General features: G+C 44.1%; 12 protein-coding genes and 3 non-coding genes across 15 annotated transcripts; 8 read left to right on the top strand and 7 right to left on the bottom strand.

Moving 5' to 3' along the window:
• Nucleotides 1-35: 35 nt before the first annotated feature.
• On the bottom strand, nt 36-109 carry CANTADRAFT_t190. The gene has a single exon. It is a non-coding gene; the product is annotated as a tRNA-Val (tRNA).
• Nucleotides 110-735: 626 nt separating this feature from the next.
• Nucleotides 736-3175, bottom strand: ERG7 (lanosterol synthase). The gene has a single exon (XM_020207967.1). The coding sequence runs from the start codon at nt 3149-3151 to the stop codon at nt 962-964; it is 2190 nt and encodes a 729-aa protein (XP_020063198.1). The 5' UTR covers nt 3152-3175; the 3' UTR covers nt 736-961.
• Nucleotides 3176-3760: 585 nt separating this feature from the next.
• On the top strand, nt 3761-7351 carry UTP22 (rRNA-processing protein). The gene has a single exon (XM_020207966.1). The coding sequence runs from the start codon at nt 3766-3768 to the stop codon at nt 7309-7311; it is 3546 nt and encodes a 1181-aa protein (XP_020063197.1). The 5' UTR covers nt 3761-3765; the 3' UTR covers nt 7312-7351.
• Nucleotides 7352-7438: 87 nt separating this feature from the next.
• CANTADRAFT_t189 lies at nt 7439-7511 on the bottom strand. The gene has a single exon. It is a non-coding gene; the product is annotated as a tRNA-Ala (tRNA).
• Nucleotides 7512-7521: 10 nt separating this feature from the next.
• Nucleotides 7522-7595, bottom strand: CANTADRAFT_t188. The gene has a single exon. It is a non-coding gene; the product is annotated as a tRNA-Ile (tRNA).
• A 90-nt stretch (nt 7596-7685) lies between these two features.
• Nucleotides 7686-8245, top strand: CANTADRAFT_27020 (uncharacterized protein; the record flags this gene model as incomplete). The annotated part of the gene is made up of 1 exon (XM_020207965.1): nt 7686-8245. A coding segment is annotated over exon 1 (178 nt), but the record flags the coding sequence as incomplete, so codon positions are not given.
• Nucleotides 8246-8569: 324 nt separating this feature from the next.
• Nucleotides 8570-9825, top strand: CANTADRAFT_27019 (uncharacterized protein). Its single transcript, XM_020207964.1, has one exon. The coding sequence runs from the start codon at nt 8908-8910 to the stop codon at nt 9679-9681; it is 774 nt and encodes a 257-aa protein (XP_020063195.1). The 5' UTR covers nt 8570-8907; the 3' UTR covers nt 9682-9825.
• A 610-nt stretch (nt 9826-10435) lies between these two features.
• On the top strand, nt 10436-11440 carry RPC40 (DNA-directed RNA polymerase core subunit; the record flags this gene model as incomplete). The annotated part of the gene is made up of 1 exon (XM_020211828.1): nt 10436-11440. One exon carries the CDS (start codon nt 10436-10438, stop codon nt 11438-11440), a length of 1005 nt encoding a protein of 334 aa, XP_020063194.1.
• Nucleotides 11441-12147: 707 nt separating this feature from the next.
• Nucleotides 12148-13374, top strand: CANTADRAFT_23178 (uncharacterized protein; the record flags this gene model as incomplete). The annotated part of the gene is made up of 1 exon (XM_020206929.1): nt 12148-13374. One exon carries the CDS (start codon nt 12148-12150, stop codon nt 13372-13374), a length of 1227 nt encoding a protein of 408 aa, XP_020063193.1.
• A 151-nt stretch (nt 13375-13525) lies between these two features.
• CDC7 (serine/threonine protein kinase) lies at nt 13526-14953 on the bottom strand (the record flags this gene model as incomplete). The annotated part of the gene is made up of 1 exon (XM_020210271.1): nt 13526-14953. The coding sequence occupies one exon, from the start codon at nt 14951-14953 to the stop codon at nt 13526-13528; it is 1428 nt and encodes a 475-aa protein (XP_020063192.1).
• Nucleotides 14954-15525: 572 nt separating this feature from the next.
• CANTADRAFT_27017 (mitochondrial 37S ribosomal protein mS45) lies at nt 15526-16715 on the top strand. The gene is made up of 2 exons (XM_020207963.1): nt 15526-16102; nt 16233-16715. The coding sequence occupies exons 1-2, from the start codon at nt 15575-15577 to the stop codon at nt 16656-16658; spliced, it is 954 nt and encodes a 317-aa protein (XP_020063191.1). The 5' UTR covers nt 15526-15574; the 3' UTR covers nt 16659-16715.
• Nucleotides 16716-16965: 250 nt separating this feature from the next.
• Nucleotides 16966-17705, top strand: CANTADRAFT_27016 (uncharacterized protein). Its single transcript, XM_020207962.1, has one exon. It carries the CDS (start codon nt 16978-16980, stop codon nt 17617-17619), a length of 642 nt encoding a protein of 213 aa, XP_020063190.1. The 5' UTR covers nt 16966-16977; the 3' UTR covers nt 17620-17705.
• A 130-nt stretch (nt 17706-17835) lies between these two features.
• GPI19 (phosphatidylinositol N-acetylglucosaminyltransferase) lies at nt 17836-18755 on the top strand. Its single transcript, XM_020207961.1, has one exon. The coding sequence runs from the start codon at nt 18148-18150 to the stop codon at nt 18658-18660; it is 513 nt and encodes a 170-aa protein (XP_020063189.1). The 5' UTR covers nt 17836-18147; the 3' UTR covers nt 18661-18755.
• A 276-nt stretch (nt 18756-19031) lies between these two features.
• CANTADRAFT_91501 (uncharacterized protein) lies at nt 19032-21794 on the bottom strand (the record flags this gene model as incomplete). The annotated part of the gene is made up of 1 exon (XM_020211827.1): nt 19032-21794. The coding sequence occupies one exon, from the start codon at nt 21792-21794 to the stop codon at nt 19032-19034; it is 2763 nt and encodes a 920-aa protein (XP_020063188.1).
• A 991-nt stretch (nt 21795-22785) lies between these two features.
• BUD14 (protein phosphatase regulator) lies at nt 22786-25224 on the bottom strand (the record flags this gene model as incomplete). The annotated part of the gene is made up of 1 exon (XM_020211131.1): nt 22786-25224. One exon carries the CDS (start codon nt 25222-25224, stop codon nt 22786-22788), a length of 2439 nt encoding a protein of 812 aa, XP_020063187.1.
• Nucleotides 25225-25725: the final 501 nt, after the last annotated feature.

Genomic DNA, 25725 nt, shown 5'->3' with positions numbered 1-25725 from the left:
GGAACGGTTCCAATTGGGATAGAATTGAAAAAAGATGATTCCGCCCAGGATCGAACTGGGGACGTTCTGCGTGTTAAGCAGATGCCATAACCAACTAGACCACGCAACCAACTTATAAGAAATGAATTATAAAATAATATGATTAGTTTAAAGTGGAAGAAAAATCAGCAGAAACTCGATTATTTAATATCAAAGCATAACAGAGAAGACTCTAATAACTCATACTTAGGTATGAAATATTTTTTAAAGGATTATAATATCTTTTATTAACATTTACAAAAATAAACATTTGAAAAAATTATGAGTGCAGTGTACATCTCGTTCAGGTATGTAGTTGCACCGTCTAGAATGCCACAAGATTATATATTCCAAACCAACAAATGAAGGGTTATGTTTATCTTCGTGTTTGCTCACATTGTACTACTAATGCGGACTAGTTTTTTGTTACATTTGATATCTAATGAATCAGTTAGTTAGGGAAAGGAAAATTGTGATCATACTTCAGAGTCATATTCAGGCTAACTATACTACACGGTAATTGTAATAATACAACTCTAAAACTGAGTTATTCGCAGTCGCAATTCAAAATTACGAAAAATAGAGAATTTATTCCAATTCCTATAAAATTTATAATTTGCCCCATAATGATATCAATTTTCGCGCAAAAAGATGCGATAATCATCGAAAAGCAATTTTTGTATTCCTATCATTTTATAATAGTTTGTCCTTAATAATGTATTTTCCATCGCAATAGGTCTATAGTCCTACCCGAATAGCTTTAGCTAGTCAATTGGCGCCAAGTGGATTATCTAGCTCGTAGACTATAGTATACTTCCCATTAGCAAAAAAGAAACAACTTACAATAACCCAGCTAAACCTTGATTGTATCTTTTTATTCGAAAGTAAAGTAGTATAGGAGACAACTACATAAAGCTATCCTCAATGTATTATTCGCATTTCATCAATTTTCAATTGGCTCATCACCATAGTGCTTGATATAAAGACCCAACGCCTTCAAAGGGAACAAGTACCGATAGTTTGGATACTCAATACCACAACTATGGTTAAATTGACCTTCAACACCCTCATAGCTCCATTGACCATTAGGCGCCTGTTTATCCATCAACAATTTTATACCTCTCTTGATTGCCTTATGGTCAGGACAGCCCACCATTAAAAGGGCAATAAGCGACCAAGAGGTCTGTACCGCTTGCGAAGCTTCTGCATTTACATAGGAATGAGTCTCGCAACCCTTCATAGACTCGGACCAGCCACCATCTGGTAATTGTTTGGAAAGAATGAAGTCACAAGCCTTGCGCACAGCGCTAGAATTCAGGTAGTCTAAATCAACCGAATTCAAGGCTTCCAATGCAAACATCATGGCATAGGTATAACATACACCCCAACTACCATACCAAGACCCATCTTCATCTTGGGCTCCTAGTATATAGTCAATGGCATCTTGAAGGGTTTTTTCAATTTTAGCAGGCTTGTAGTGGGGATAAGCATGATGGAAATAAGTAAGGCCCAATACACTAGAATCAGTGCATTCAACGTATGGGTACTCCACCATGATATTGTTGAAGACCTCAGCTGGGTTCAAATGTTCGAGAAGAGTTGTGGCTTTGATCTTTTCGTAACTAGCAAATGAACCATACTCGAAGCTACCCACATTCTGTAAACCCAAAATAATTTCAACAGCATCATAAAGAGATTCATCCTTTATAGCATCTCTCAAGTGTGAGAATGCAGGATGCTCTCTGACCATAATAATGGATTTTAATGCTTCAGAGGTACAATCACTGACCGTATAACCTTGCTCTTTGGTACTAAAACCCCAAGTACCTATTCTCTTTTCTCTAAAGCTTCCCTCACGACATTCAGTATCGAATTGGTTTCTGACCAAATAGAGATACGCCCTCTCGACCGTTTTTTGGAACTGGGGCAATTCTGCCAAACCACTGGAAATGAAAATCTGGATTGTGAATGCAGCATCCCATGTTTGTGAACCATTCGTACCCATCACAACCATTCCTTGATTACCATGGAAAACAGAGTCGTTGGCACGAGCAAACGCCTTTTTGAAATTTTTTCCTTCAGTGCCTTCCATGAAGCAAGCAGCTATAACAGCAAACGCATGACTAACAGGAGCAATTGTCAAGTATTCTGTGTTTTCAAACTCTTTAACAAGTATATCGTAACTGTACTTGTTCATTCTGTTGAGCATCCACTTGGGTCTATGCTTCTCATAAATACTCATGAAATAATTGGCAACGTCAAGGATTTTGGTGTGGGGGTAGTACAAGTCAACACCACACACATTGTTTCTATTATTCTCATAGTCGATAGTGTCATATGATTCGTTAGGTAAGTAGATTTCAGTACGCAATTGTCTGATCAAGTCATCCTCTTCGCATTGAATTCTGTTCGCTTGCACTATACCAACGGGTAAGTAGATAGCTCTAGTATGAACCCACCATCTTCCAGGATGAAGTGGCAAGGCGTAAGGCATGGCCCATAATTCCGGAGGGGCAGGATTCACACCTTCCCATTTGTATACGTTCAACACTGCCAACCAGATCTTACCCCAATGGGGGTTTTTTCTAGCACCACCAAGGGAATGCAAGGTTTTTCTGGCTTTCACGCAAACAGGATGATCTGCTGGCATCCCAAGCATTCTGAGGGCAATATACCCAAGGGTGGTGCCGAAACAGGTGGATTTATCCTCTGTATGAAGGCCCCATCCACCGTCGACAGGATGCGAGTTGTTGACAATAAAACGGATTAATTCTGTCTTGTATCCATCAGGGAGTTCAATTTTGGCGTAGTAATGTGCTATGAGATAGCCAATGGTCAAAAAGGTTGGACCTTTGTATTGATTGGGGAAAATACCACTGTCTGGATCTTGGAGTAGTTGAAAGAATTCCGCACCTTTCTTGATTTTCCCCAATGGAGTGTTGATGGTGGGGTCGGGCTTGGGGCCGTTGAAGTCTCCTGTTTCCAAGAGATACTTCACATATTCGGATTGGGGGGATTTTTCACTGTCTTCTTTAGATAAGTACTCCCAAGTGGTTCTACCCAATGGAGTGATGTGGAGTCTCCATCGTTTGGGATCAGTCCGCTCGAGCCCAATTTCCTCCGAATAAAGCATGTCTGGAAAGGGTTATTCGAAAAGTACCTTCTGATAAGTATGTGATGTAGTGATGGTATACGAGGATGCATCACGTGCGGGTCGTACCTGCCGATCTCAGAATGTTAAAGTAACTATCACGTGAGATTTGGTCACGTATTACGAGAGTTATAATTTTAGCATTACTACGAGTGAATAGTGGACCTATACTTGCTGATGGAACACCAGACATCGGAATATCACTAGTGAATTTTACTAGATTATCTCGCTAGTTCATTTTTTTCATTTCAGAACTTTCGTCAAACTCATAGTGTTTTTGAATTCAGCCTACTTTTTGGACTATATTCAGGAATCAATGTCCACAGAGACATTCCTATGCCTACCTATGATGTGGAGACATGCTGCTGTGTCTCCACCAATGTCGTACTTTTGGGATTCCAGCGTAGAGACGATCCCATCGCGGTAGGAAGGTCGTGCGCAGAACAACGTTCTTCTACTGCGAAGAGCCTATCGAAAAAATTGTCGTTGTACACCCTTTGACTGTGGTATAGTTAGGACCATCCACTAAACTTATAGTGGCAACTAATCAGAATTATAGTCTACGGATCGATAGATTGGTAGATACTCCTGGAACTATGGCCAAAAGAAAGGTTGAAGAGGAAGCCATCCTTGAACATGACCCAAGCTCAGATGAAATAGAAAAGAGTGAAGTTGAGGAACAAGTCACCAAGACCGAGGATTCCGAGCAAGAAGAGGACGAGGATGACGATGACGATGAAGAGGACGACGAGGAAGAAGAAACTCCTAAAGCCAACGGGCACTCGGGACCTCCCACCAAGAAACAACGGAAACAGCTCTCAGCTCAAGATATTCAGGTGGCCAGAGAAACCGCAGAACTCTTTAAATCCAACATATTCAAACTCCAGATCGACGAGCTTATGAAAGAACTTAAATTGAAAGATTCTCACGTTGCCAAGATCGAGAAAGTTTTGCATAGACTCCATGAGCTCATTTCTCAAGTTCCCTCTACTGAAAATTTACTGTTGAACCAGGCCGAGGCCCTTTTCAATTCCAAAAAGATCGTTATTCCTTTCCCAGATCCAAAGCCAACTAAAGTCAACTACACATTCTCCTATGTTCCTCCAAAGGATATATCCTTGGTGGGGTCGTTTGGGTTAAAGACAGGAATAGCCAGCGCCGAAGGTCTGTCCATAGACATCGCATTGACAATGCCAGAAGAGTTGTTCCAGCCAAAGGATTACCTTAATTATAGAGCTCTTTACAAGAGAGCATTTTACTTGGCCTACTTGGCTGAACACTTAATTCCATTATCGAAGAAGAACAACTTACCAATCAAAATATCATACCATTTCCTTAATGATGATCCATTATGCCCGGTATTGAAGCTTGAATCCATTCAAACGGATAACCAAAAAGATTTGACATTCCATAAAACCAAATTCACTATCAATCTTTTAGTGGCGTTCCCATTCGGTTTCTTCGACTCCAAGAAGTTGTTGCCTGATAAGAACTGTATCAGAGTACAATCAGAAGCAGCTGAATTACCACCTACTCCATTATACAATGCATCGATTTTGTCCTCAACTTCATACGACTACTACTTGAAGTTCCTCTACACTACCAAGAAGACTACTGAGGCCTTCAAGGATGCATGTATCTTGGGTAGATTGTGGCTTCAGCAGCGTGGATTTGGGTCATCATTTAATAAGGGTGGATTTGGCCACTTTGAATTCGCCATTTTGATGTCAGTCTTATTCAACGGAGGAGGTTTGAATGGAAATAAAATCTTACTTCACGGGTTCTCTTCGTACCAATTATTCAAAGGAACAATCAAATATTTGAGCTCCATGGATTTAAGTAATGATGGTTACGTATCCTTCTCGTCATTGATCGGGGAGAATGTTCCTTCCAAGTATAACTCAGGTGGGTTTGGGGTTCCAACTATCTTTGACAAAAACACCAAATTGAACGTTTTGTGGAAAATGACAAAGTCCTCTTATGAAAATTTGCAAGCGCAAGCTAAAGAGACTCTCAGATTATTGAATGATGTGGTTTTCGATAGATTTGATCCAATCTTATTGCAAAAGTCTACATTTGATCAAATGAAGTTTGATATCGTATTGAACTTCAATATTCCTGAAGAATTGATGGAATCATTCGGTCCTTTGGAAAGAATCACCTTCATTAGCTTTGACAATTATATCAAGCATAAGCTTTATGTCATTTTAAAGACTGCTTTGAATAACAGAGTCAACTTGATTCATATACGAAATGAAACTCCTTCCAATAGTTACCCATTGACTAAGAGAAAACCATCTGCCTCATCATCCATGTCATATGTCGTTGGTCTTCAATTGAACACCGAGGAATCAGAAAAGTTGGTTACTAAGGGACCTAGCAACGATGACCAAGAACTTGGAATGAAGTTCAGATCCTTTTGGGGATCTAAGGCATCATTGAGAAGATTTAAGGATGGTAATATCCAACACTGTGTGGTTTGGACCTACACCAATAATGAGCCTATTGTCTTAACCATTGTCAAGTTTGCTCTTGACCAACACTTACATCAGCAGATGTCAAGTACTTTGACAACAGACATAGTCAGCTTTAACGATAGACTTGCACCTCCATTGATTTCAGGAAGTTCAACTTCGCAAGGGTCTTTACAATCAGGTGTCACGTCATTGACCAATTACACCAGCCTTATTAGTTCATTTGATGATTTGGTTAAGATTATCACGAACTTTACTCTTCCATTGCAAGTTAGATCAATTTCTTCTGCCTCTGCTGCCTTGAGATATTCATCTCTTTTACAGCCTGTTCCATTCGCTGCATCCAATCCTGATTTCTGGAATGATCTTGTTTTGGAGTTCGAATCCTCTACTAGATGGCCTGATGAATTGATTTCCTTGGAAAAGATGAAGACTGTTTTCTTGCTCAAGATCCATGAACTTCTTGGAGATTCTACTTACAGATCATTTTTGACAACTGATTCATCCATCCCATACAACCAAAATATTTGCTTGTTGAACATTCTCACTCCTGAAGGGTTTGGGTTCAGAATCAGAGTATTAACGGAAAGAGATGAGATCCTTTACCTCAGAGCTATTACCAATAGCGACAAACAAAAGGCTTTATTGCAAGATGTCTACTTGAAGTTTAACCAAAGATACATGGGCGTTGTAAAGCACACAAGAACCATTAGTCAGCTTGCGACTTACTACAAGTTTTATTCACCAACTGTCAGATTATTCAAGCAATGGTTGGACTCACAACTTCTTTTGCATCACTTTTCGGACGAACTTATTGAGCTTCTTGCTATAAAGCCGTTTGTTGATCCTGCTCCATATTCAATTCCAAACTCAGTCGAAAATGGTTTCTTACAAATATTGAACTTTTTGGCAAACTGGAACTGGAAGGAAGTCCCATTGATATTGGATCTTGTCAAGTCCACTGCTGATGAGGATGTTACCAACCCTACTAAATTGAGTGACAGACTTAATATTCAGTCCTTTAGAGTTATCGAACTGAACTTTGAAAAGATCAGGAAGAACGATCCTTCCGGGATCAAAACTCAGTTCTTTATTGGCTCCAAGGACGATCCCTCTGGTATTTTATGGACCAGCAACTTGAGCTTACCAATTGCCAGCAGATTAACAGCATTGTCCCGTATAGCTACCCAGCTTATCAAAACACAAGGATTAAACGAAACAAACATGGACTTAATTTTCACTCCAGCTTTGAACGACTTTGATTTTGTCATCAAGGTCAAGTCATCTAGCTTGACTATCTCATCCGGTATCTTACCACCTAATAAATTCAAGAATTTGATCAATGCCCAAACTTCATTCCCTGACGACATTACATCTCAATATGATTTGATACAGGCTTTTGTCAAGGACTTGTCTGATAAGTTTGGACATATGATCATCTTTTCTACCAAGAAGTTTACTGGATTAAATCAAGATGGTTCAAATGTGATCAGTGGAATATTCATACCTGACTGTCTTAACAAGAAGAAGTTTAGAGCCAACATCGGGATCAATGTCAAGCCATTGGAAGACCGTGGAGATGAAGTCGTCATCAACAAGGATGCTATTTTCAACCAAATTACCCTACTTGGTGATGATCTTATTGAGTCCATTAAGATCCGCAAGTAGAATGTGTATATATGTATTAATAGACAAACTTGCCGCAGGCTTAAATTTTGAACTGATTGTAAAATAGGAGAAATAAAGGGTTCTCTTTTAAGCTTAGAATTCATTAGTTCTAACAATCAAAAAACAATGGACGAGTCCGGAGTCGAACCGGAGACCTTTCGCATGCTAAGCGAACGCGCTACCAACTACGCCACACGCCCTTTGAAGAAATGGTCCCTAGCAGGATCGAACTGCTGATCTCGGCGTTATTAGCACCGCGCCTTAACCAACTGGGCCAAGGGACCTGTTTCTTGAAAAAATAATTGATCTGAAAAACAGACCTTATCCAAAATCTCAATCACGTGATCATATATATATTTCAATAGCATCATAGGCTTCCGTTCCACAGCTCAGGTTGACTTTTCCTAAGAATCTATTCTTTCTATATTAGCTATGGCATTTTTTTTTCGCATCAAACAAAGTGTAGTATGTTTTTCAGATCACAAAAGTTTTTGAAACGTTGATTAACAGCTGATACTTTTGCTTGAACGAGATGGACTTTATCAAGGTAGTTAATATCGCAAAGCCAACTTGAATTATTTAGGTGACAAGTATCAGTTCGGGTAGATTTTATGTTGATTTGATGAAGGGAAAGTGACAAGGCTTTATATGCTGACCCCCATAAGTACGATTAATATATTGGCGCTGGGCAGTAAAGTAGACAAGAAGGGATTTGAAAAAGTCGAGAAGATGGTCAGCATTGGTCATGAAATAAGTGAGCCATTAACCCACAAGATTGATTTCTATGGATGCCGCAGCCGAAAGGATGGATCCTTTCAATATTTAGTATAACGAGGTACTCTTACCTATTTTTAAAGAATCGATAATAGACTCCAAGTGTATTGCAGGGGTGTAGATATCTTGTATGTATAGGGACTCGAAACCACATAGATTGTAGTAAGACTCTTTGTAAGTAAAAAATAAATACATTTTTTGGAATACAAAAGCCATTCTCTAGTTCAGTTCTAGCCAATCATTTGTAGCTAATCATTCTTAGCTACAATTTACCAGTTCAGTATTGGTATCAAATTTAATCCGATTCCAAATCAAGGTTTTGCGCTGAGTGAGCTGGAAATACAAGACTCACACAATAAATATATAACTATATGGATAAAATCTTACAGAGAGAAATACTCCAATTAAGGACATTCGTGACCAATTAGGCACCAAATTCGAAGTGGATCTTTTACGTCCCTAATATCTCTATTTGATCCACCACGCACTATGGGCCAGGTGACCCAAAAAATCAATTCAGTGCACATTTAGGTGTGCTAGTTCAAGATACGAAACACTTTATCAGAGTCTCATCAACATTGTTTGGCTCAATTGGACCCCACACCTGTACAGTTGGCTATACACAGCATATTCAATCTCGTTTTTCATAGCACCTTGGCCGTTCAAACACATCTTCAGCAGAGCCATCACACCCGCATCTGACAATACGTGGCGATACCCAACACCTCCCCCATATCGAAAGGGTGCTACATTCTCCAGAGCTGGCTCCAAGACTGAGAAGCATCCACACGTCAATTTTGTCACCTTCAGCCATCTAGAAATATGGCTATCGATTTGGAAACACACTTGAGTGATTTCCTGACGCAAACATATCCTACAGTGGAGCAGACCATCGTCAACAATGCGTCGGTGCTCTCCAAAAGAAAGAGGTTCTTTCTCCAAGATCTCCGCCACTCGTTTAAGGCCGTGGGATTCATCCTACTTGCAATAATATATCTTCGGGACCAGGCCTTGTTGATGCTAATCATACGTGGTTTGGTGCATGTCTCTATCTCTAACCCTTTTACCGAATTAGACAGCAGAACACAGATGTCAGATGAAAATAAGAAGGGCCTAACAAAATTCCTTTTGACAGGGGTATTGGTGGGAAATGTGTGTTGCTTCTTGGTACATGCTTACTTTGGTGTTTACACCGACAGCCCCTGGCAAGATAAGAACCTTCATGGGTACTATACGGTTCAGTTTATCGGGGAACGGTTACCTTATTCGGTAATCGAGCTACTCCTACTTGATGTCCTATTATTTGTGGTTCAAATAGTGTTCCATGCATTGATGTGCGTGACGAATGATGCTATCATCCTTGACCAAAAGAGAGTGGAAGACAACGACAACATAGACGAGCCGTTTTTGGAAAGCGATGGTTACAACGGCGGAGTATTTCTTACCACACTTGACTTGATTCCCAATATTTATCAGGTCCTAAGTTACCAGTTGCCATATCCTAATGCCATGGCAAGAACCAACCTTAGCACTAATGGAGAAGTTGCTAGCAGGGCAGATAGAATACCCCATATACCACCAGGAGCATTTGTTTGAATTAAATAATGGACATGATATGACAAGATGGAACACACTGGATTCCGTAACTATTAAAATGGAGGTGGCCTCCTAATGGGTTAAGTTATATAGATAAGTACAAGTAACTTGGTTTTTGCCGAACGCAATAAATATCGACGGGACTTCAGTTGTAGGTAGCCTCGGGATAGTATATCCATTTTTACTGAGTCTAAAGCTGAAAATGGGGACTGTTCTGCTTCAAGATGACTTTCTTAAGTAGTTTGCATTATAATTTTAGCTTTTTGTGAGCTTTCCAGCTCCAATTCAAGTCTTTTGTTAGTGGGAGAGTTCTCGCACTGAAGGGTGCAAAACATTCGGTATAGTGCTGCGGTCTGGAATATTTATTCTTCTACTAGAAAGTAAAATATGAATCAACTCAGCCCAATATTGAAGTACATAAGCAATATGTCTAATTCTGGAAGCCCACAGGACGGAAGGACTGTTGATGGCTAGTATTGGGGGTAAGTATTGGTCAAGGTCATCTACACTGTCCTAATTAGCAACGACGAGATAGATTGATGATTAAAGCATAAACCGTTCAGATGAGCCAGCAACTGAACTGAAACCCTAACGATGTCAACGGGTCACCATACAGAGCGCCAACCCCAGTCTTGCAAGGAACTACCACGATCCACCTGTGTCACGTGCACTTTTATCTTGAGGAATCCACGACATCCTAATTTTTCTCGATGCCATCTCAAAAGTTTCTGACTAAAGCTGAACAGTCACCACCATGTCCAACATAGTAGGAATAGAATATAACAGGGTGACAAACACCACTTCTACCGACTTCCCGGGCCACAGCGCCAATGGCGATTTCTCGTGGGATATCGAAAAATTTAAGGACACCTTTGAAATCGACATTTCCTACATCACCGAAAGAAATGCCAACTTCGACTTGAAAAACATAGATACATCGATCGCCAATGCGTTCCGCCGTGTCATGATCGCAGAGGTTCCATCAGTGGCCCCTGAAACTATATACATGTCCATGAACACCTCGGTGATACAAGATGAGGTGTTGGCACAAAGAATTGGTTTGATTCCATTGAAGGTGGATCCAGATTCGCTCAGTTGGGTGGACAAGACCGTCGACCCCGCCGATAGATTCACTGAAGACAACACCATAGTGTTGTCGTTGGACGTGACATGTACCAAGAACCCCCATGCGCCCAAGAACTCCACCGACCCCAAGGAATTGTACAGAAACGCCCATGTCTACGCCAAGGACTTGAAGTTCGAACCACACGGCACCCAATTAGAGAGATACAAGAACAGTCCCGTGGTTCCATGTGACCCTGACATCCTCTTGGCCAAGTTGAGACCTGGACAAGAAATCTCGTTGAGAGCCTACTGTGTGTTGGGTGTTGGTAGCGATCACGCCAAGTTCTCGCCTGTGGCCACTGCCTCCTACAGATTGATGCCTGTGATTGACATTATCGAGCCTATCACTGGCAACGAGGCCAAGAAGTTCCAGAAGTGCTTCCCATCGGGAGTCATCGACATCGACTCGCAGGGCAAGGCCGTGGTCAAGGACGCCAGAAAGGATACCGTTTCCAGAGAGGTGTTGAGACACGAGGAATTCAACGGCAAAGTCAAGTTGGGCAGAAAGAGAGACCACTTCATTTTCAACGTGGAGTCCACGGGAGCCATGTCTCCCGAGGAGATTTTCTTCAAGTCGGTCCGGGTGTTGAAGAACAAGGCTGACTACTTGAGAAGCTGTCCTATTAGTCAGTAGGTTGTATACTATATTATTGCATTGTATGAGTGTAGGATCAGGTGCGAGGGGCGGTGAAGTGACGGTTGAGTTCTAGTGTGTGTTTACGGCGAAGGGTTTGTGCTTCCAGGTGACTCGTGGGTGCAGCTAGCCAAGTGTCACAGCGGTTGACTGCTGATGCTCTAATGTTACTTGTTTGCAGCTAGTTCTGGATGCAGCTGCAGGTGACCTGTGTCAAGTGACCTGTCGCTCATGCGGATGCATATTAGACACATATGCACGTCAAACCACTACAGGCTCGGACACAGGCGGGGTGTTAAGACAATTCCGGCGAAAAACACTGCCGTGGCGATGCTTGGCAGCACTGGGGCGGTTCCAGGGCGGTTTCTGCCTAACTATCAGGTCGGGGAGCGCCTCGATCCTGGGCCTGGGGCCCAACCGAGCGCAATTGGCGATGGTTTCCCGGACCCTGGATGACCCCATTCCTGCGCCCGACCCAGCTCCCCAACCAGACCCCGCCTTCCCAGAGCACCTCCTCCGTGCGTAGGCAGTGGTTCAGGGTTCTTCGTCCCGGCTTGTATACAGGAGGCGTGATTCTCATCTCATTTGACGAACAAATCGAGGTGATAAGCACCACCACTACCTCATCTCATAGCGGGACCCCCCACCTGCAGCACACCCTCGTCCATCCACGCTACCGGAGTTGCCGGTCAGACGAACAAGCCATTATGGCGTCCTCGGAGTTTTACAATGACCATCACAGCCCCATCCTGTCCAACGAGCATTCTGCTGCCAGCAGCCCTTACATGATCAAGCCTCCAGCTACCACGACGTTTGCCCACCGACAACGCTCGTCGTCCATGAACTCCATCACCTCCAACCACTCGGTGCTCAACGCCCATCTTCCGCATGTTCCCAGCAACGTGCCTACTCCCAATAACGCTCGCAGCATGTCTATAGTCAGCATCGAAAGTCCGCGAAATCTGATCATTTCCATGGACGACACTTCCCGGCCGCTCCGCAATGACCCTGGTGTGGGCTTGGCTGCTTTTGGCCCGGCGTTGCCCGCCACTGGCTGTCTGGCTGGAGGGATGCCCTGTGGTGTCAGCAGCGATGTCGCGCATCATCCCCGAGAAAATGTCGTGCTGAGGGTGGCATCGCCCCCCACCGACTATTCCAACCGGCTCAAACTCTACAACAGTGCATTATTTTCCGACGACGACTCGGAGCTCGAGTTGGTGACCCCCACGCGTAACATCGCCAAGCCCGTGTACAAATTGAAAAAATATGCCCCTCCCACCACCGACGCCCTCGACCACTTGGAACAGATCAAGTCCGACTTCCGCTTCAAGTACAAAGATCACATCAACTCCGATATCACATCTCCCCCGTCGGTCCCCACCACAAATGCACCAAACCACCCGTTCAAGCATCTCCAAGACCCCACCCCGTCGCCGTTGTCGCTTAATAACCAGGACAAGGAATTGAGTCTCGACTTGCAATCGTCGCGTGAAAAATCCGAGTCCTCCAAGTTGACCAAAAAAGTGAAACCTTCAACTTCCATGCAGAAAATGTACTTGAAAAAATTTTACTCGAAAGAGCTTCAATTCGAATTACTTCACAACTCCAACATTTCTCCTCCCGTCAGTCCGACCATCTCTTATTCGGACTCGTTTATTCCTGATTTGCATAATAAATTCGCGGTGCCGCACCTCAACTCACACCTCCCTAAAAAAACAGAAAGCATATCGGATCAAAATAAGGCAATCACCAAATTGAATCAGAAATGGAACAAATCCATGTATTCTGAAGTCCTGGAAAAAAAGAAAGACGAAAATGACGCGGAACAAAAATCCAAGCTTCCTGATTCCAAAAAGGAAGACATATCTCGAAAGCGATCCAGAGATTGGGCCGAAGACGAGGACGATACTTTTGACGAAAGAGATGACTTTTAGGCTTACCAAACAGAGTGCTTATGACAATATATTATTTTGGTTTAGTTTTCTTGGTCCCATATTCTAATTATTCAGTTCGTGGCGTGTTATTAATTCTGTGTATATTCTTGTAACCCTATAAAACCCTGTACAATAAAATAAACATGCAAATTCATAATAGAACCACGTCGTCATGTTCATTATTAACTTCCTGAAAGAATGGCAATGTTAAGATTTCTTTAGCTGATAACCGTTTTGAAGGATTAATCTGTAATGCAGCCAGCAATACTTCCATGATGAATTTATGATCATTGTAATTCTCTAGTTCCTGTTTGAATGCTTCGTAATCGGCACCCTCTTCAAATATTGGTTTGACGAACTTATCACCTTTCTCGCTGAACAATTTTATCGTATCTAAAACCACACTATCAGGAGGAAAACAACCATTCTCATTTTCAAATTTGAGGAAATCATTTAATGTCTGCACCAAATTACAGCTGGTTGAAATCGAAGAGTTTGAAAGGTTAATTTCCAAGCCACATCCATGTAATTCTGCACATTTTTTCATCATGTCACTACCGAATATTAATGCCATTTCCAAGAGGGCATCAGTATCGTCTGGTGAGTTAAACAAGGGAAACTTCCTAGATAGCAAGGAGAACGCTATGGTACCGGCAGACCATATATCAATCTTTGTAGTTTGGTTTGTGCATTTAAAGAGGACTTCCGGTGCCCTAAATCCTCTAGTACCCGCTCTATTTGCACGTCTAGGTGGCCTTTGATCTTGCTTTGGATATGCACCTTTAATATTTTGTCGTTTCGATATGTTTCTGTTTACCAATACCTTCTCAGTGGATATGCAAGGGCAAGCATTCGAAATTTTCGATGTTGTTTTAACTTCTTTCTCAGCTAGCCCGAAATCCACCAAAACACCACGTCCTTTGAATGGATCATACAAGAAATTAGTTGGTTTCAAATCCCGATGCATGACGCCCTTTTCATGAATGAAGTCCAAGGCATGGAACATTTCCCACAAATACTTTTTGATTCCCTTGATCGGTAAATCCCGATAAAAATCACGAAAATCAGCATGCTGGTAGTACGGAAGAATAGCTAAAACTTGGTCTTGATACCTCAAAACATCCAACAAAGGAGCAACATGAGAATTTCCTGATAACATGTAAAGGAGGTTGAGCTCGTTATGAATTCTGTTAGGTGAGGATGTCACATATATTTGTTTTAAAGCCACTAATGCATTCTTTTGTTTTGGCACCTTATTGCCTCTATTTTTCTTCAAAGGGGGGGATTTCCATACCTCTGTGTCTAGCCTGATAGTTCCTGTGACACACTCAGCTTTGTACACGGTCGAGAATGTTCCTTCGCCAATTTTATCTATGAGACGATAGTGAATACCCAATTCCGGGAAGCACTTCTCCAACCGACTCATGTCTTCAAGCACTTCCAAGGAGACTTCATCCTCCTCGAACTCCTCCTTGAGGTCGTTTTCTTCGCACTCGGCCTCTTCCACCGGTTGGATGGTTTTGTTTGCCGTTGCAGTTCCAGAGTTCACATCACTGGATGCTGGATTTGGTGGGGGCATGAACGTTTGATTTATTATTTTGGAAAGGTTTTGGGTTCGTATGAATGGTGACTGTAATGCAGCATTAACTGCGGATGCTTTGGCACTTGCGCTGTTCTTGTTGTCATCGCTTTCCTTTCGTGTGCTCTTGTCATTAAAAGGATTGTCCTCGCTTACTGGCGGTGTTCTTCGTTTTTGAGGGATGGTTGAGGGCGCAAATCTTGACTCGAGCGGTCCGGAGAGAGACTCCATCTCTTCCAGAATACGACTTATCGTGGAGTAGCTCATACAGGACCGGTGCCTTTCTAGGAAAGATCGTGTTTCGTTTACTTCCATATAGGCGCGTCTGATCTGTTGACATCACGTGATGTTGATCACCGTGGTTCTACTTGTGTGGCTTTGGGCCGTCCAGCGGACTCGGAAAGCACGTGAGTATCTCATAGTAGTCCCAGCAGTGGAGTACCAGGTTTCGTGCCACCAACGGCGCCAGAGGGCCAGATCTATCCCGGTAATGTTGGTGGCTGCCTCCCTTGTCGTGTCGCACGCTCGAGCCCTAAGTCGTGCACGTGAGCATGTCATGTCGCGGTGATGTCGTTTGTCGATGAAAAACTTTTACGTTAAATTCTTCTCTTTCTTCACCACATGTTTCGTCCAGGCAACACCAGCATAGCGCGGGCCGGAGTAGGGTTGCAGCAGGTTCGTTACAAGCGGAGACTTGCGTACCCCAGATACAACCCCCAAAACGTACCGAAACCCACCGGCAAGAAGGACCATGCCAGTTTCTTCCAAAGAGCATTAAAGGGATTCTTGGGCCCCAAGAACATACGGGGAGAGTACTACCGCAACAAGTACTACTACCCACCACAAAACCACAAGCCCAACTACATTGTTCCCAACGGACAAACCGTGGTTGATCTGACTTACAGAGAGGCTTTTCCTCCCAGACAATTGACCCTGCCTGGACGCAATCCTGAATTGCACCCTTTCCCTCAGAACGCTGCATGTCGTACCGCATCGATTATTCCTGATGAACTCAAGCAGAAGATTTGCGACGACATCAACGAAAACGGCATGCATGCCCAAGAGGTGGCTCACAAGTACGGGATCAAGTTGGCTAGAATCGAAGCTGTGTTGAGATTGAATTCCATTGAAAAGCAATGGCAACAAGAGGTATGTATTAGTGGAGCGAACGCATAATGATGAGATTATTTAAAAATTCGATTAGTCTTGAAGACAACTACATGGTTAGAAAATTATCACTGAAATGCACTCGAAATCATTGGACAATACTAACATCTAGAACAAGATCTTCCCCGATCTCGAAAACTTTGCCTCCGTCATGTACAAGATGTTCCCTCTCTACCAGCCACCACACGGTGCTGATAACTTGACGGAAATTCCTACTCCTCATAAGACTTTGCAGCAGCGTTTCTTGACCATTGCTGAGTCCGAGCCTTTTGGGCCTGTCGATGCTGCCAAGATCTTGGACCTTCCTGTTGCTAGAGATACCTTGGAGGAGTTGTCGCAGGTCAACACCGAAGACTCGTCCAAGGAAGCTCTCAACAAGGTCATTGTTGGTGCTCAAAGACAGGGCGAAAGAACTGCATTCAAATTCACTTCTCGTACCAGTGGCGACGTCGGATTCCGTTACGGTGCTTCCAGAAGAGACAAGAGAAAGGACAGATCCGTTGGATTTGACGCCGAAGGTAGAATGGTGTATATATAATTGTAAATAGCTAATGAGAATGACAAAAGTAATACCATCAGTATCATCCAAAGTGCACTACTCTGCGCAACAGCAGTCTTTCACGTCTTAAATGGCACGAGGAGCGTCTCACAAGATATCCTCAGTAGCCTCTGGATTGCCCTTCAGTCGAAGAACCTCCGCCCTTGTGCAATACTCACTTAGTTGTAATTATACATAGGATTTTAATACTTTTCACCGCCTGCACATAGGCCGTTTGTGCTACGTGTCTGAGCTCGCACGACCCCTTCGACACGTCTAAAAATGCCAACACTCGATTCATGTTTAACCACCACGAACCATGATGCTCAAATACTTGCTCACCGTGTTGGGTTTCGCCACGTTGATCTCGGCTTCCGCCTTCACTTTCAACTTGAAGGCCCAAGAGAAGGCATGTTACTACATCTTCACCACCAAGCCTAACACCAACGTTGCGTGCTACTTTGCTGTCCAGTCTGGAGGAGACTTTGATGTCGATTACGAGGTCAGAAGCCCCAGAGGTGACGTGCTCCAAAGCGAGGTCAAGTCTAGACAGGGTGACTGGGTGTTCAATGCCGACGTCGTTGGAGAGTACGAGTTCTGCTTCTCCAATGGCATGTCTACCTACCACGACAAGGTTGTTGATTTCGAAATCAAGTTCGCCGACGAGAACGACGACGATTTCAGAGCCAACTTACCGGGCCAACCCAACGCTAAGCCAATTGCTCACGTTGAAAGCATGCAAAACACCATCGACAACATCGACAAACAGTTGGATGGATTGTCCAGAACCTTACAATATTACAAGACCAGAAACAACCGTAACCACGACACTGTCAAGTCCACCGAATCCAGAATCTACTATTTCTCCATCTTTGAGGTGATATTGATGGTCGGAATGGCATTCTTACAAATCACTATTGTTCAACTCTTCTTCAAGGGTTCTAGAAAGCAATTGGTCTAATCGTATAGTATATAGTCTGGAGACTAATAGGATGAAGATGAGTTTTCTGTATCGATACAGCAGTGTAGAAACGAGGAAGGGGTGGGATTCTGGCTGATCAATAGGTGTTGGCCATGAAAAATAACTTCTCATGAATGCCTACCATTGATTAGAAGAAATAGAATTGAAAAATTAACTTGGAATCGTTTATAAGGCAGCTATACCCATTGATGTAGGAAAGTACTCCAGACACGCAGCCACTGCTGCTGGTCTGGGGCCTCACTGAAATTATTACCAAACCCGTTTAATGCCAAGTTGGACCAACAGTCCAAACCAATTCCCAGAAACCTCTGTCTGAAAGATTACAGTACCATGTACAGTTCGAAGCCCAATCCATTAGCGCAATCCAATACCCCAGACCATAGTCCCCCACCCCATTCATTCCACGTAGTGTCGCGCGTCCAGATCATCTCATGAACTCCACAATCCAGCAAAACTCCAACCATCATCTAAATCAGCCGGTTCCTCCGTCCACAGATCACCACCACCATGAGCCTACGGTCCCGTACTGCGTCTCCCGACATCCAGCCAGTGGAGGACTCGTTGGCACGCCAGTCGGATGTCACCGTATCCACCAACATCACACCCTACGCGGAATACAAGGGCTTTTTCATGTATGTGTTGAGTGCGCTTGTACTTGTGCTCTGGACATGCTGGGCCCTCTTGCCTGAGTGGTTCATCCAGGATTACCTTTCCATCCACTACTACCCTGACAACTACTGGTCGTTGGCCATCCCGGCCTACTCGTTAATGGCGATGCTCTTCGTGTACATTGCGTTGGCACTTTACAACACGGAGGTCAAGACGTTTCCGCTAGACGACATCCGCAACTTCATAGACGAACACTCGGCCTTTGCGGGTGCTGTGGGCACGTCTGGCTTGAGCCACCACCAGCAGGTGGCCAGAGCAGTAGAGTACGTGCATAAGGCACCCAGTGGGGTGTGGGATCTTCCCATTACCTTGGTCAACGAAGTATTGTATAGTGACAAGGAGTCTACATAGATGCAAGCTGTAAGTATTGCTTGGTCACGAAGTAAATAATGAAAATAAGAATCTATATAGATGAGCGAGCTATAATATTGCTTGGTCAACGAAGAATATAATGAAAATAAAATATCTATGTAGATGCAAGCTGTACGAGCTATAAATATTGTATGGCTGTTGTAACCGAGAGAATAAAGACGTTGTGCCTGCCAAGCTGTAGGTGAGCTATAAGTATTGTATGGGTGTTTCAACCAAGAGAGTAACTCCATGAAACACCAGGATGAGACGGCTCCGAGGCGTAGCTTTATGGTGCTTAAATTACCAGGGTACCATACGGTAATTAGGCCATTCGAGTGCTGATTTTCATAGCACTGATACCAAACACTGTTCTAATGGACACCATACACAGAAGCCAAAACCCCTCTGGACTCGTGATCAACATGGGCCATCACTCCTTCCCATTCACTACCCAACAACCCCTTGAAGCTGTTCAACATCTGTCCGAACAATCCTCTCAACTCGTCACTGGGTTGGGCGTAGCTCCCAATACACACGAAGAATATTCCTAAGTTCTTCTTTCCCTGGCTATTGTCAAACCCACCAAACCCGTTCACTGGGTTGGTATTGATGATGTTCAACATTCCGGTGAATCCTGTCTCCTTTTCTTCGTTGTCAATCAAGTACAACATCTGCGAGCACCATTGCAAGATGAACCCAGGCAATTTTTGACCCAATAACCCACACAATTCGGGGTCACCGCTGATACCCATTCTACCCAAGCAGATGGCACAGTTTTCCAAGACCGTCTGCTGAGTATCAGTGCTGATCAACACGGGTATGATCAAGTCAACCAAATTTTCAAAATATGGCTTGATCTCATGAGGTGGTAATCTCATCAACATCTCCCCCAATGACCAGATGGCATTGTTGACAACAGGATATGACTCGTAGTTACGGTTGTTGATTTCATTGCCAATGCTCAATACAATCGATCTCAACCATGGCTTGACTATCACGTCACAAACTGAAATAGCCAAATCTCCCAACAATGCATATGCCGATTGTCTCACGTCGTTGGAATGGTCTTCCAAGCAGATGAGAAGCAACTCCATCAATCTTTGGTCAATCAACTCGGCCGAATGAAAACCGAATCCTTGAATCAACCCGTCTATTAAGTCCAACGATGTCACTATGAAATCCTTCTCGGGGGTTTCGATCAGTGGGTCGGTTTGCGCTTGTTGGTCCAATTCTATGCAGTTTGTCAAAATCTTCACAGCTCTTTGGTAAATAGGAACAGCGTATGGTGCAAACAATTCTCCCAATGTCGAAGCAATGCTGGCTATACATTCCAACAATGACCATAAAGCATTGTCATTGTCATCCAACTCCTCCCACTTGCTTAACAAGGGTGGGATCAACTCCTTGATATTCTCGGATTTAGACAAATTTTCGTATCCGAGCTTCTCAACGAAAGTCTGGATACAATCATACAAAATTGCCAAGTTCTTCTTCTGGTAAATCTGGAAGCATCTGGTGAAATGGTGCAACAATTGATCAAGATATGGGAGCAAAGACTCACTGTAGGCTTCCTCTATTAAATATGTCAATGATGAACATGCAGATTGCTGGACAATTTTTTGCTGGTCCAATGAACTGGCCAAAATAGATTGGATAGTGAGGTCCACTAATTGAGGCGACTGAGTAATAATCCATGATGCAAATCTGGAAATTGTCCAACAAGTGATTTGTCTCAATCTAGGTTGGGGGTCTTTCAACCGTTCAATGAGATAAGTAACCAAAGTTGGCAACTTATCATCTGATAATTCGATACAACTCTTAGAAATTGCACCGAAGGCCAAAATAGAGGCTTCCCTTACCTTCCAGTCAGTAGATAAAATTCTTTCTTGCAAAATAGGCAAGGAAATCTCAAGGACTTCACCTGGCAAGTTCAAGGAAAGAATGTCAAGGGTTGCTGCTGAGCATTTTCTGAGCGACCATTGGTCAACTAAGGAATCTGAATCAGAGTCTGAGTCCTCGTCAGAGTCGTCATCTGAATCATCATCCTCTTTTCTGTAATTACTCTTAGCAGAATGCTCTTTGACTTTGACATTCTTGGGCTTGATATCTTCTTCCTTATCTTGGACAGATGTGATGTCCTTAGAACTCTCTAACTCCATTAAAAACACTTCTTCTTCTGAGTATACCATAGTGCCCAATAAAATTGGTAAGATCAACTTCAATTTTGGAATGAAGATTTGCTTGTTGACTTCGTCTTCAGAGATACTAGACAATGACAACAAAAACTCACATGCCTCCAAGGCTACTTCTTCGTCGTTGTCTTGCATCAAATGAAGACAGTAGTTAACTACCCCATCCAAGTGAGGCAACAAAGTGTTTGGAGAAGTTTCCAAGATCATGGAGAACGAAGAACAGATGTTCTTCTTCACCTTAGTGGAGGAATCCTTGGACAATTCGAACAAGTTCTGGAGAAATTGGTTTTGATAGTTGGAAAACTCCTGAGGGTTCAAAGGAATGAATTGGTTGACACAGTGAATAGATAATGCTCTTATTATTCCAGAATGGGGGTGAACCATGAGCTTGAGGAGGTTGGAGAGCATGAAGTTCAATGGGGATTCTCCCTTGTATTCGGAGCAAATGACCATAGACGAATCTTCGCAAATTTTGCCCAAGGTGTTCATTGCTGCTTCTTGTGAATCATAGGGACCCGCCTCGTGGTTGGCCAATTCGATCAATTGGGGCAAGACGTTTGGCCAGTACTCGATTCCGTAAATGGAAAATAACGAGGTGACGACGTTACCGGTGATGTTTCTCACCAAGTTGTCCTGGACCAACAATCCCTTCAAGATGTTGTCCAATAAGTACTGGCGGTTTGCATTGGGGGCATTTCCTTTGGCGTGGGCGGATTTGAGGATGCTATTCTTGAGGTTGATACCCGAGCCGGCTCTGACTTCTGATTTGGCAGAGTTATCGAGCACCAAGAGGTGGAAGAGGTAGTTCTCGAATTCGGGTTGGGTCTTGGCCTGGCTCAAGGCCTCGTTGGCGCTTTTTCTCTCTTGGTTATTGGAGGAGAGGGTAGAACTGAATATTTGCTTGAGCTGCTCAAGGGCTGCTGGATCGGCAGTGAACGACATGGCGGGGCTAGCGAGATGAGTTGCTGGTGTGGATGTGATACTCAGCACTTGGAGGGAAGGTGTTTCGATTCCGCGGGTACCTGATTCAAATACGGGAGGCTCGCTGTTTCCATGTAATACGAAGTCGACCGCTGGTAGTCACGATACGGGAGCTTGGACTCGCTTGGTGGTGGTAACGAATGAAATTCGTGCTGGATCGCTTGAGAAGAGCTAAGATTGAAACATTTTTTTGGTGTGCACTAGATCGAAAATTTTTGCTGGTGGTAAGAATAAGACTGCTAGGGGGGGTAAAGAGGCGGGCATGGGCTTCTGGGGGACTGGAGATTGCTCGAGTGCAAATGGAAGTTGGTATTTTCTCGGTAGAAAGTTGATGGATATGAGTTTTTACCACAATTTAGTGCTGTATGGTGCTACACCAGTGGTACCTCTCGTGGCGCGCGTGGTCCCACGGCAAGGCTCCCATGACGATTACGAACACAAGGCACGCCAATACATGAGCACGGCGGTGCGTCGCGAGATGATGCCGCTAGGAACGATGCGCAAACAATAGGAAATAGCGAGAGTTTGGGGTGGGCCAGTGCACCATCGGCTGAATGATTATTGTACCACATACTCTGGGGATTTTCAGGCTGGGTTCTTAGGACAATTAGAGGGCCACTGGTGCTGCGATGAACATCTACGGTGCGCCAGTGACCTGAAAGTGGATGAATCATTTTTGGTTGTATTAGTACAGGCTTACTCTATTGGTCTTATTGGTCTTATTAATAGTACTATCTGAGTGTTTTATTAGTACAGGCTTTCTGATCTATTGGTCTATCGCGTAAGATAGCTTATTATGCCAATGGCCTTTGTGCTGTTAACGTAGCGTTCGATCTCAGAATATCAACCAGATTCTGGCCGTCTATATTTTGACATTTCTAGGATTTGGCTACATGCACCCGTCTTCTATCTATCGTGCATTGCTATATGGCACACTAACGAACTTCATTCATTACTGATTAGTCCGCTTGTTTTCGGCGAACATACTGTCCAACTCGGCCAACTTCTCGGCCAACTTGTCGAACTTTCCAAGAATAGGCATGAACATTTCGTGCACTGGTTTGGATTTGCGTTTCTCGTCGTATGGAGTGCTCTTTGGAATACTCGCACTGACACCGTTGCTCAATGAATTCATGCTGGTCAACGGAGTGAATTCGCCACTGTGATTAACTTCCTCCACTCCGTCTTCTTCATCTTCATCCTCGTCTTCCTCGTCATCAAAGTCGTACTCGTACTCGTAGTCGTCGTCAATGTTGATGACTTCTGATGCATCCGGAACGAGCACCATTTCTGTCTGTAGTTGATTCAAAGGCGATTCCGGTATATTTTGATTGTTTTCGTTGTAAATTGCATGAGAAATCTCTGTCTTGGGAGTTTGAAGGTGTTCTTTTGGGGTCTCGAATTGGTCAAATTTGGGAGTTTCGTACTGTTCCAACTTTGGCGTTTCAAACTGCTCCAATCTTGGAGTCTCATACTGAGCAATCTTAGGAGTTTCCAACGGATCCACTTCAGTAGAGTCGAGGACAGTAATTGTTTCGTTGTTTCGAGAACTAATATGGTCGTCATCCAGTTCATCCACTTCTTCTACCTCATCTAGCTCGTTTGAGGATGAACCATAATGATCTAATTGCAATTGTTGTTCGATATCGGAAGTGACCTTAGTTAATCTGTCTAAGATCACGGATCTTCTTAAGTGGGTAAGGTTGTTTGTGATTTCTTTAAATTCGTCATCCTCTTCATCCTCTTCTGCACCTTCTGGTGTGTGGTACTGTTGTCTCTTAGATTTCGACAGTCTGGATGGGGGTGTATCTGGTGAAAATGAACCAATGGATACATCATCTCTATTAATATACGATGTAGGCTTGACAAAATCAGTAAATGGTGATGAATCTTGAGGTCCCTGCCCAGTTGACTCTATATTGGTAAGCTTTGATGGTAGAAGTGCTTTCTTTTTCTTGTTGTTCTTGTTGATTATTAATGGTGCTTCGGGATAAATATCACTTAGCACCTCCGAAATCTTTTCCTCTTCGACTGGAGGTGCCAAATTATTGGATTTCTTGATTTCATCGTGTGGAATATCGAAGGTTCCATTATCAAAATCTCTCTTCTGCTGTTCTCGTATTATTTCCACATCGTCAGGGGATTGTTCTTCTTCCTCTTCTTCCAATTCCAACTGCCCCAAATCCTCAAAGGTGACTGATTTCGTGTTGTCTTTCTTGAGCCCATTTCGGCGAAGTAAACTACTGCTCTTTGATAATGCACTATGCTTCAATAAACTGTTGCTTTTCGACAAGCTTATCGAATGAACAATTTCAGTTGAGCTATCTGGTTTCTCACCTTTTGATACTATGGAATCTTCTGAGTCATTTTGATAGTGAATAGGACTCGTGAGATCGATGGCAAAATTTTCACTTTCCCCGTACACCTCGAAAGTGTCCTTGGAAGTCCTTTCCAATTCCTCGTTCTTGAAGCAGTTGAGTCTGGCAAGTCTCTCGCCGTACGTTTCAAGACACTCGGCAGGTACAAATCCGATCTTGCCATCATCCTCGTCACTGTAGTTCTCGTCGTCCAGTTCGTCTTCGTCTTTGTCAGGTATAACCTTCATGGTGTTCTTCTTGTGGTCTATCCTTTCGTCCTTGGTCATTTTTCGTATCAACCACCAGTAGTTATCCTCGTCGTTGATTAGAAACACGGGTTCGTCTCTCGACAATGCACAATGCGAGGGATCGGGGCCCGAGAAATCGTATAGTCCATACAACTTGTCGGGATCCAACTCGCGAGGCGGCGATCGTGGAGGCGACGGAGGAACGAGTAGTTCATCGGTGTCGCCAATGTCGTTTTCGTCGTCGTCGTCGTCTTCGTCGTGTTGGTATTGTTCGTAGTCGTTTACAGTCTCGTCATAGTCATTACTGGGGTCGTCCGAATCGAGACCCTCGGGGTCGTCCACATCGATGGTGTCGATGGGAACATGGATGCTGTGGGGGTTGGGGGTGGAGGACTCGATGGCGAGCTCGCCATCGTCGATGTCGTCGCTCTCGTGGATGTGGATTGAGCGGTTGGGGTTGAGGTTGGGCGAAACGCTGCCCTTGAGGTACTGGCGCGAGACGTCGTCGTTGTAGTGCTTGCCAAACGTGGTCATGAACTTGGCCTGACGGTCCTGGAAGAGCTCGTTAGGGCTGAACATCGAGTCGTCGTCGTTCTTGATGTAGTCGAGCACGCTCGACTGGATGTTCTGTTTTGCTATGCCGTTCATGGCCTTGTTGATGATCACTGACGACCCAGCCGACTGCTGGGTTTGGGCCGACGACGTGGTGGAGATGAATGAGAGCTTGCGCTCGAGGTCGGAGAGAAGCCTGTTGGTGGATTCCAACTTGGAGTCTGAATCATCCATGGCGGCTCGATGGTACGGGATGATAACTGGCAGTTTTTTCTGGACGTCACTGGGATGCCAGGCCGCGAGGTTGGCGGGGGTTTGTGTAGCGGGAGGGGGAATGTGAGAAGTAGGGAGGACGTACAACTACCAGCAGGTTGTGGTGGGTGAGGATGGAGTCACTGGTAGCGAAAATCCGGGCTTCACCAGCGGGTAGCAAAGTCGCGTTTCACACCACAATGTCGGGGACTTCAGGTAGGGGACGGAAGTACTGCCGTGCTGTGCTGGCGATACATCGCGCAGGCTGAAACCGCGGGACAGGGCACTGAATGGGTACGATGGGAAGAGGAGGCTGGAAGGGCTGATAGGAGCAGGAGGCGGTGTAGGGAGAGCAGGGGGCAGTGTGGGGAGAACAGGAAACAAAGTTAGTGTGTTTCGGTGGTACCGTGTATGGTGGTACTGTGTATGGTGGTACCGTGGTCCGGCGACTCGTGGTGGGCGACACCGCGCCTGATACTGAGG

Source organism: Suhomyces tanzawaensis (assembly GCF_001661415.1).
Source record: "Suhomyces tanzawaensis NRRL Y-17324 unplaced genomic scaffold CANTAscaffold_6, whole genome shotgun sequence".
In the NCBI taxonomy this organism is placed as follows: Eukaryota; Fungi; Ascomycota; class Pichiomycetes; order Serinales; family Debaryomycetaceae; genus Suhomyces; species Suhomyces tanzawaensis.
The sequence above is the reverse complement of the archived record's forward strand: the minus strand, read 5'-3'. Positions and strand labels throughout refer to the sequence as shown.